Source organism: Rhagoletis pomonella, unplaced genomic scaffold (assembly GCF_013731165.1).
Source record: "Rhagoletis pomonella isolate Grant_MI unplaced genomic scaffold, Rhpom_1.0 Rhpom_scaffold_00001, whole genome shotgun sequence".
Lineage (NCBI taxonomy): Eukaryota > Metazoa > Arthropoda > Insecta > Diptera > Tephritidae > Rhagoletis > Rhagoletis pomonella.
Window position 1 is genome coordinate 11,065,367 of NW_023458555.1, and position 11,330 is coordinate 11,076,696.

Consider the following 11,330-nt stretch of genomic DNA (forward strand, 5'->3'; position numbering starts at 1 on the left):
CAAATGACTCTAATATGTATGTACATACAAGCTATTCACGTATATATACTCTCGTGTGTTTTGGTCCAAGTGGAAGAAGCATTCCTCATTTCCCGCAAGAGGTTTTATTATCCACTCTATATTTCGACTATGAATATGCCCCAATGTTCACCCATTTGGATATACATATGTATGTACGTGTGCATACTTATGTGGTAGATAGATAGCCGCTGCTTTTCATTTTGCATTAAAGTATCTGTCAGCCTTGCATACTTTTAGGTTGTGTCGTTGCTTATCAACATGTTGCAGTGCATCTAACGAATGTACTGCGATTCAGCGTTCGGACTCCACTTCAACTGCAATACATCAACTACGCTTTTTAGCATAATTCTTTCATATCTACTACGATCTATTTCAATGGTTCTTTTTGTGTTTCTTTGTTAAGTTCAGGACAAAAAGCATGTTTTACCACCACTTGAATTACTACAATTTTTGAAAAAAATAAAAATTTGGCGACGGCAAATATATTTTGAATCAGTAAAACGTGTTATGTCTGTATATAGTTACATATAGTTGTGTAGGTATTTATATGTAAAATATATTTTGTTACCAGCATAAAACGGACATACACGCTTGTAAAATAAAAAAAATAAAAATTTTACCCAAAAATCTACTGTGAAAAATTCGTTTTAGTGCATTTTAATTTAATTCACTGCTGTTTATGAACTTTGAAGTATTATATATGTAACAGATAAAATTTTTAAATTCGTTCCTTGAATATTTTTGAAAATTTGCAATTATTGTTAAAAAAAATGATATGTTAAAGCCATATGCTCATGACCACATTCTTGAATTTTGTCTTTCCTATTAGCGGCCCCTGTGGTGTAGTGGTTAACAGTGCGCGCTACCATTCTGCCTGGATTCAAGCCCCGGTGAAACCCAACATCAAAAAATTAAAAACAAAAAAGTTTTTTCTAATGGCGGTTGCCCGACGGCAGGCAATGGCAAACCTCCGTAAGTATTTTTGCCATGGAAAAGCTTTTCATAAAAATACAATCGCCATTCGGAGGTGGCGTAATACTGTTGGTCTCTCCCCTTTGTGTGACAATATCAAGGCGCACGCCCCAAATCGGAGGAGAAGCTCGGCCAAACACTATCATATTGTGTTAGCGCCAATCTATTATTATTATTACTAAAAAAAAACTCAAATATTAAAAAGGAATTTTCAATGCCCATTCGTAATTGTGAAGCAAACAAATTAAATTTCTTGAATACCTTGTTTATACCGACACATAAAGACCATTGACCCAGTTCGCCGTGATTTAAAACGGATGCATAAACTGAATTTCAAAGCGCGTCGAAATTGAAAAGTGTACTGACTCGAATTAGTTTTCAAATCGGTGTTTTATTTCTCACTTCGGTTAGAAAACAGGTATAAACACATCACTCATTTGACGCGAAGTGAAAATAGGCTGATTTCCTTATACAGCCCGTCTTAAATTTTAATTATTATTATAATAAATTTGAATTATTGTTCACTTCCATTTCGGTGAACCGTGCCAAGTATTTATTAAGGAAATATCGAATAACAAACAGCAAATTTTGTGTACTTTTGAATACGGTTTCAGCGAGTGCGCTATAAAGACACAGGTATAAACTCTAGAAAGTAATATGTGTTTAGTAAAATCGGTTTTTTTATTAATGCGGTTCTTGCGTAGGTATAATTCTACAGAATTTTCTCTTCTGAAATCTGAAAAAGGTTAAATTATATAGGAAATAAAAGAGCGAAGTAATCAAATTATAACGATTAAAGCTTTGAAAGTCGTCTTCTAAATTAAATTTTCGGACAGCTGGGCGGCAATTAGGGCTCTTTCCCAGAGAAAGGAAAATTGGCTCCTTTTGCTCCCTTCGCTAGATGAGGGATGACATCAGGAGCCAGCATGAAGGGGATCAAAGGGCGTAGTAAAATTTCGTGTACTACGCCTCTCATTATTAATATATATGTATGATGATTTTAATGTATTTTTTATACCCTCTTTACCTGAGAACTGTTTAACCTCTTGCGTAGCACTTGCTGGCTGTTTGAGTGCTTAAGAGCAAAAAATCTGCCCATCCCTACTTTATCCGATAGGGCGAAGAAATCAAAGTTTGCAAATGAACGTTTTGATACTCTTCAACTTTCGGCTATGAGCGACAAGGAAAAGGATACTCGTGAGAAGCTTCAGCTTCTGCTCTTATGAAGCCAGAACAATTTTTTGTATTAAATTGGTCTTCTTGGAGACTTGTAATTACTCAGCCGACCAACCTAGAACACATTAAATACTAGGAAGTGGTCTGGATTTATAATTTCGCTGGAAAATAAATTTAATTTCCTAAACATAGCTGATATGAGCTTGAGCTATAAGTATTTAAGCGGTTTTAATGCATCGGGTTTGTCTGTATCTTGGGCTTTTAGAATTAGGAACATCATTAACGGTGCATACAAGAGATTTTTTAGGTCACAGCCAAATTGGTAGCTAACAAAACTTGACTTTAGTATTGGCAGCATCCTACTATTAATCAGTTTTCACCAAATTTTGTCCCCCGATTTGATATCAAAATAAGTATATTCATAAGTAGCACTTCTAAACTGGCCATTAGCTATGTACTTATTTGGATAGCATTCTGTTGAATTCTATTTTAAGTTTGTCATTATTTTATTTATGGGTTTTATAATCATTGAATGTAGGCGAAAGAAAGAGAAAAATGTTAATGAAGTCACTATTGAGAAAAAACTTTGCCGCTGATTTTCTGATAAAATTAGAATTTAATTTTTAAGTATTTTTAAATAATTTACGATAAAAATAGCAACACGTTTTAGGTGAATGGCAAAGAATGTCTGTGTTTGCTTACAACATACATACACTGCCGACAAAAAGTATTGACACAGCAAATTTTTCACAATATATGCAACTATTTTTTTTCTAGTATTTTTCCGCCAATTTTTTATTAAAATATGGTTCATTCTACAACAAAACACATAAAAGTATAATTCCTAAACTTTGTGCAAAACTCGCGAGAATTCAGCAAATTTTCACACAAAATTTTCAACTTTTTAGTCAGATTTTTTAGACTTTTTTGAGTATGCAGTTTCGCAGCCCATTGAACTCTAGTAAAAAAATGCAAATTCGGAGTTAGTCAAAAATCGCATTGATTTTTGAGAATTTTTGTTGTGTTGTTTTGCATTTTTCCATATTAAGTATTTTCGAAAAAATTCTTTTGTATGGAAGAGACTGCGTGAAAAAAAAAAATCCAAAAATCAACGGTAATTCCTAGCTACTTAAAACTTGTGTTTTATTATAATAAAATTGATTGGGCTACAAATCTGCACACTCAAGAAATTTAAAGAAGTCTGATTAAAAAGTGGAAAATTTGCTGAATTTTCGTGATTTTTGTACAAAGTTTAGGAATTATATTTTTAAGTTTTTTGTTGTAAAATGAACCATATTTTTATAAAAAATTGGCGGAAAAATATTAGAATGAAAATCGTTGCATATATTGTGAAAAATTTGCTGTGCTAATACTTTTTGCCGGCAGTGTACGTACATACTTCCTTCTAGCATAAAGAAATCGCCAAAAATGGTAAAGAGCTGAACTAAAACCAAAAAAAAAGAAAGTCGAATAATCTAAAATAGAGGAATAGCCAAAAATACTGCATCCGATTTTTCTTCTTTTTTTTTGTTTTCAATCAAAGTGTGTGAAAAACTCACGAAACACAAATAGCTCGAGGAAGTAATCGCCAATTGATTGCTAAAATAAAAGAGAATGCTTGCACACTTGAAGTTATCATTAAAGGGGTGAAGGGGGTGGTGAGTTGGCAGTGCAGAGTATAGTAGATGTTAAAGCTAAATGCGCTCATTCATTGCCTAGTCGGTTGTACTTAAAATAGGAGCACAGTAATTCATGCACCAAATTGGATGACACAAAATTTGCAACACACACAAATGCATAGCATTAACAACTATGTATGTAAGTAGTTTGACATTAGCACCAACAAAAAAAAAATTAAGAACAATAAAGCGGTCTTCCTTCCTTCTTAGACCCAACAACAGCAGCAGCAGCGGCAGCAGCAGGTAGCCGAAGACAAATGGACGCGCCACAACGATGGCATAAATTTACGCAAAACACAGCAGCTATCCTTAGCAACAAGCTTTGTTGCCGCTGGGCGAGCGTTGCGATGTGTCGCACTCGCTCGCTTCCTATTAAGTAGCTGGGCGAATGCTTGCAAATCCATTGGGGTCGCTGCATTGCACGCTGGCTGCCATAGCTGAGGCCGACAACCTTGATTTATTTGTTGTGTTGTTGCGACCGATGGCTGATCATTTAATTGCTGTCAACGGGGACAGCTAACGTAACAACAACACTATCTATAATACGCATAAGCATTCCGCTGAGCTGCAAAAACAATCAAATATCGCAGCAGCGAGAATGAGAATTCCCAATAGCCAGCATCAGTCCTTCTAAGGTTCGTTTCTATTTAAAGGCGGAACGATGCGCAGTGAAGCACCTCTAGCGAGGCGAGCAGGCAACAAAAAAAAAAAAAATAAAAATATTTAAATTAAAACAATAAAGAAAAAAAATTAGCGCTTTTCGCAATTTTCGCATTGTTTCAAAAACAACAAAAATGCAACAAATAATTACCGTAATGCAGGGCAATCGTTGCCGCCGTCGCCGATGTGATTCTGCATTGATTGCATTCTCGCTAAATAGCACTCTCTAGTAGTAATTGCAGTAGTTGTTGTTGTTGCAATTACTTTTGTTAACTGTGCGACACTTTCGTTGTTGGATTGCTGCTGCTGTTGGTCTGTGCTCGGTATTCGCCTTTCTAATAGCTCGCCGATCTTATCGATTAGACGAGTTCTGTCGGAAGTGTTTTTGCTACTCGGCGAAAATTAATTTAAGTATTTCTAATTTTCCTTTGTGTGTGTTTGGGTATGTGTGTAGGTTGTTCCAATTTCATTGCACTTTTCTCACTTACTTAATGGTAATAATTTGCTTTAGGCTGCTCATCGAACTGTAACGTCCTCAATAGACATTAATGGACGTGTGTTTGTGTGTGTGCCTTCGTATTACACTCGTCGTCTTGAATAGAGGAAAGTTTTACCAAGAGTTTAGAACTCTGATGGTCATTGACACAAAACGTGTAAATTCTTAAAATATCTTAAATAAAGTCTCTGGGCAAAAAAAACCTAAATGATTCTAAAGTTGTTTTCTTTTAGATTTTGCAGCTAAATTACTGTATTTGCATGAAAATATGAATTGTTTCGGAACGAATTTCCGTCATCCCTTGTCAAGTTTGGTTTGAACACTTATCTCCTTACGAGTCTTAAGTACCTGTGATATTTTTGAAGGAATCAATGTATTTAATCTAATGTTTTGCATACGGGAGACATCCGTTTGCTTATGTGTTTTTCGTTGGCAAGAATTATTCTTAGTTAAAAGGTATTTCAAGGCAGACATTGTTCTTGCTGTTAATACTGGTTCGCAAGAATACAAAGTCCACAAAAGTTTCAATATTATAACCTGGGAACGGATTTTTAGGACCTGAAAACCTATAAAAAAGGCAAAATAATATAACGAAATAGGCTGGAAAAGGCAAAATAAAATAGTGAAAAAGGCAGGAAAAGGCACTAGGTGTTGCAAAAAAGGCAAAACAAAATAGCGAAAAAGGCACTAAAAAAAGACAGAAAATACGAAGAACAATCAAAAAATACATTTATTTTAGAAATGTTTATATTACAAGTAAAAAGAGAAAAACTATGAACTATTTTATCCTTTCGAGTTTCTAACTCATAAAACTTTAATCTGTATAGTTCTAGTAACATTGAACCACAAGATGCATTTTCATTCGATTTTCGCGAAGAAAAGCCTTGAATGTACTAAATGTGTGCTCGACGTAAGTTGATACAAGCGGCGCCCAATTTAAACATGGAACGTTTGAAACGTTCATATTATCAGGAATAAGGGCGTTTTCCTCGCCCTTTATAATTTTATCCACACCCCTTATTGTCTCCAAGCCTTCGTTAGCTGAGAAAACGGCTTTGAATTTTTCCAACACCAATTTGGCAAGAGGTCTCTGCGCTTCTATAAGCCGCATGGGTAATGTGTATATTTTTTAATCTTAAAAAAAAATTGTAAATGCTATAATAATTTTTTTAAAGGTAGAAAAGGCAAAAAAAGGCAAATATCTTTAAAAAGGCAAATATCTTAAAAAAAGGCAAAAAAAGGCAACATCAAATGTGTATACATCGAATCAGAGAAAGCTAAATCGTGGACATTCTTAATCGAATATGCTCTATCTCGTTAGCAGAAAAAAAGGCAATTTCCATAAAATCCGTTCCCTGATTATAACCAACAGTCATTCACCAACAGACCCACGTGTTTCCCTCCTCTGTCTAAATTCGCGAAGGCAGATTGTTGAGACTGGTTATGTCGATGTCATCGGCCAGTTCTGCAACTCTTACCAACTTCATCAATATATGATTAAAGAAGTCGCACTAAGGTGGTGGTAAAAACGGCAAAAGGTCTCTATCATTTTCTCGCGACTCTTTTCAAATAGCGCATGAATTTCTGGAGTCTAGTGGATTTTCCAAGCCACACTGATCAGCTCGTTGATGGTGGCCTTTAGCTCTTCTCACAATATGCTCGATTAGATCTTATGTGTTATATTAAATATGGCAGAATATAAATTCTTGTGGAATAGCCAAATCACACGTAAATTGCAGACGACAAGTATAAGTTCTTCCGACTATATTCTGCTTAAGGGTTGATGCATGCACCTCATCAACTCCACTCCTCCGCACTTGAATAGCTCAGCTGGCAGGTCGTCAGCTCCAGTACCTTTTTTTGGCTTCATCTCCACCGGCTGTTACCTTTAAGCAGTGTGGAAAAGTGCTGCCTCTCACTAGGTCGCCGTGGTTATTGTTATTGGACCAGGGCAACCGGTCTTTGAACCTTGCGTAAGTTCTCTTACTTTCTGGTGGTCAGCATTTCAAGCTCTTCGCATTCACGTATTTCGTCCTCTTTCTTTTTCCTACTTAAAAATACAATCGCCGCTAATGAGGTGGCTAGCCAAAGGCGGCACTGATGCAAAGTTATACTGTCGTTATCTCAACTTTGACGAGTTAATAGTTTAGCGCTTCTCCTCCAAGATTTGTTGCGTGCGCCCTGATGTTGTCACACAAAGAGGAGGAACCTACACGGCGATTGCATTGTTATGAGAAGCTGTTTTCATGGCAGAAATACACTCGGAGGTTTGTAATTGCCTGCTGTTGGTCAGAAACTGGGCTCGAACCCAGGGCGTGTAGGGGATAATGAAAACCCATGAAAATCGAAGTGAATTCATACAAGGGGGTATTACGGGAGCATCTGATTTCAAGGCGAATTGTGGTGATTTTCCAAAATGAAGTGTTGTTATTGTCACCTTGTATCAATTTGCCTTGACAAAAATAGATTTACTATGATTGAGCACAATTGCAATTTTTGCCAGATCAGATGATACAGACAAGCTATTATTTACATACATACATACATAAATATGTACAATTTATAATTTTATTGCAAAGCTTTGAGTAACATTATATTTTTGCATGAATAAATCATATAAATTTGCTTGTGTACCCTTTTAGGTTCGAAACTGACGCGTCAAAAGCTATTCATCGGCACTTCCATTCATGACTGAAAGGCCGCAGGGTCGTATGAGTAACCAAAAATGTTGCCGCACATTAACCACACACGGCTTATATGGAATGAATAGCTGAAGAACTAAAAGTACCTCACTGCCAGCACCAATACTATCAGACTTAATGCAATATTGTTTAGCTGGGTCATTATTATGTGTGGGCAGCTCACTAATACAAGCAAAATGATGATAATGCAACGAGGGGGTAGAGCAAATGGCAATTGCCGTAATCGCTTTGCGCAGAAATGCCAACTTTGTAGAGCGCTAGCAATTGCTTTCTCTCTCTGTATTTAAGTACAAGGCACCCTTTAATTTGAAATATGCGCATGTGTTAGTCACTTCATTTTATTTATTTTAGATTTGCCATCGTTATTTCGTTTCGTTTTCATTCATTCCGCTAGCGAGATGCGCACACAAAATTTTTGCCTTAAATTGCCATGCATTTTTTTGCCTAAAGCCAACAGCAGCAACGCAGTGGTGATATAAAGGCGCTGCACGGTGATCGTCATTCCATTTGTTGTTGAGTTAGGGCGCCAACAAGGACCCACACGAGCAAACTCTAAACAAATATCGAGTTCACACATAGCTCACATAAATTCGATTTGTATTCGTTTGTTGGCCTCAAGGTAATACGGTGATTTGAAAAAGCGAAAAAAAAATTATTTAACGGTTATATTGATAGAGAGTTATGAAAAATGTGCTAATGGTATAGTTTACCGAAAACCGTTATTGTTTTTGAAGAAGAGAGTGGTTGAAAGTGAAATAAAAAATCACATACGGAGGATTAATATTGCAGTTGATTACTGAGGGCAGTTATAAAACTAATTTCAAAGAATAAAAAATTAAATATTATACCCCAGTGCGTACATACTATAGTGAATGAACACATTAAGTAAAAATTTTTCAAATAACTATTGAGTACAGCTTAATTGAAACAGTGAAAATTTCTCATCAAGGATTATGCTAGAGATGTTGGATTTAAAGGATCTTCGTTTCTTTTAATAATCCTCAGTGCCCGAATTTTTGATCAAAGCTTTCTTACAAACGTTAATTTTTATTATGCAATGAATTAGGCTGTGTCTTCCGCGCGATTGCGATACGCAGTAAAAACTTACGCAATCGAGTACTAAAAATAGCTGCCAATAAAAATACTCTTACAAAATTTAACAGTCGGCGGATTTTTTTATTTTTATTTTATTTTTTTTTTTTTTCAAATTTTTCTGCAACACCCATGCGCACGGACCTTATTTAATTAAAATGGAAAACTGTACTTAAAACGAAAGTGAAACGAAAGCTATGGAAATGGAAATGAAATAATAAATTGTCGAATTAATCAAAGAAATAGCCGAACGTTTCCGGATTTAATTTCTTTAAAAAAAAAAAAATTATTCGAACGGAATATTTAAGTAAATCTTATTTAGCTCAGTTCGCAGAAAGTAGAACAAGCATAGTTTGGATTTGATCTTCAAAATTAACAAAACTTAAATTATTTTATCCCATTTGGAGGTTAGATTAGAAAGCGCTAGTTGGCCGTAAAGAGCCTCACTTGGATTAAGTATGTACGTCCGGAGTATAGCAATATATGTATGTACATTGACGACCTTTGCCAGCAGCCACTTCAACCTAATCCAACCTAACCTTCGACAATATATACATACATTGAAAATTGTTGGAGTATAAAATCGAAAAAATTCAAACTTTTATTTCTATAAAATTTTCAAATTAATATAAAATGTTTATTATCAATTTCGATTTTCATGAACATTTTTTCTAAAAGAATCTCGCCTATACCCCCAACTTTTAAGCCCAGTCCGATATTGAAATAAAAATGGCTTCGATTTTATTCGAATTTTCAAATGAATGAAAAACTAGCAAATTTTACCCAACTCAATGCCAAAAACAAAAACTCTGACAGCGACAAATCAACTTCACTAATCTAAAAGACAAATTTTTATACCTTATTGTAGAGGAAGAAATTCTCTAAACAATTTCAGTCGGTAATACTACGCTTTCATTAAAAATTTTCTTGAAGAAAATTATAGAAATGCGTGTTTCAGGATATTTTTCCACGATAATTATAAAACTATTAGAGCAAAAGATAAATGTATTTATTACATTTTAGGGCAAAATGTTATAAACAATGTACATATGTATGCAAGTATAATAAAGTGCCCGACATAATGATAAGGTCACCCTTTCTTGAAAAGTTTTGATGATTGATTTTTGTTTTAAAAATTAATTTGAATAATTTTTTATAAAATGTGATTCATTCTTTAACAAAAATAATATAGATCCAAGTTTCAAACTTTGTGCAATATTTAAAAAAACCAACTAACTTTCATAAAAATTGCAAAGATAAAATAATAAAAAATTAATAAAAAATGCAATTAAGAAATATCTACAATAAATGACTTATTTGCCATCGCGAAATTTCCGAAATCTCTACAGTACTCTAGTGGTGAAAAATTTTAGGGAAAAGATTTTTATAAGTTAAAAAAAACACGAAATATTTCCCCATAAACTAATTTTTATTTTATTTTAGATTAAATAATATTTTTTTATATTTGAGCGTTTGATGGAAATTCCGCATTAAAATCCTGAAATCCTAGTCGGTTGTTATATTTTCTTACTAAATTAGCTGCAAAAATTATGAAAAATATCCACTGTACTACTCACACACACAAAAACTAACTATCAATTCTTCTCCTTCGCTCATTACAGAACTCACTTAACTAACTGCCAAAATGTGTGACGATGATGCGGGTGCTCTGGTCATTGACAATGGCTCTGGTATGTGCAAGGCTGGCTTCGCCGGTGATGATGCACCCCGCGCCGTATTCCCCTCGATTGTCGGTCGGCCACGCCATCAAGGTGTGATGGTGGGTATGGGTCAGAAGGACTCCTACGTGGGTGATGAGGCGCAGAGCAAAAGAGGTATACTGACATTGAAATATCCCATTGAACATGGTATCATAACAAATTGGGATGATATGGAGAAAATCTGGCATCACACCTTCTACAATGAATTGCGTGTGGCACCCGAAGAGCATCCAGTATTGTTGACCGAAGCGCCACTCAACCCGAAAGCGAATCGTGAGAAGATGACTCAAATCATGTTCGAGACATTCAACTCGCCCGCCATGTATGTGGCCATTCAGGCTGTGCTCTCCCTCTACGCTTCCGGTCGTACCACCGGTATTGTATTGGACTCTGGTGATGGTGTATCGCACACTGTGCCCATCTATGAAGGTTTCGCCCTGCCACACGCCATTCTGCGTCTCGACTTGGCCGGTCGTGATTTGACCGACTACCTGATGAAGATCTTAACCGAGCGTGGCTACTCGTTCACCACCACTGCCGAGCGTGAAATTGTGCGCGATATCAAGGAGAAGTTGTGCTATGTTGCTTTGGACTTTGAGCAGGAAATGGCCACTGCCGCTGCATCCACCTCGTTGGAGAAGTCTTATGAATTGCCTGATGGTCAGGTGATCACCATTGGCAATGAGCGTTTCCGTTGCCCAGAGGCATTGTTCCAGCCCTCGTTCTTGGGCATGGAATCGTCTGGTATCCACGAAACTGTCTACAATTCGATCATGAAGTGCGATGTGGACATCCGTAAGGATCTGTATGC

General features: G+C 35.9%; 1 protein-coding gene across 1 annotated transcript in view; it reads left to right on the top strand.

Annotated features, from left to right (window-relative positions):
• The first annotated feature begins 8,104 nt into the window (after positions 1 to 8,104).
• LOC118752478 (actin, indirect flight muscle-like) overlaps positions 8,105 to 11,330 on the top strand; it is a 26,647-nt gene continuing 23,421 nt past the window's right edge. Inside the window, exons 1-2 of the mRNA XM_036487389.1 lie at positions 8,105 to 8,325; positions 10,421 to 11,328. Coding sequence (XP_036343282.1) covers positions 10,444 to 11,328 — 885 coding nt within the window. The 5' untranslated portion in view covers positions 8,105 to 8,325; positions 10,421 to 10,443. The remainder of the gene's footprint in view (positions 8,326 to 10,420; positions 11,329 to 11,330) is intronic.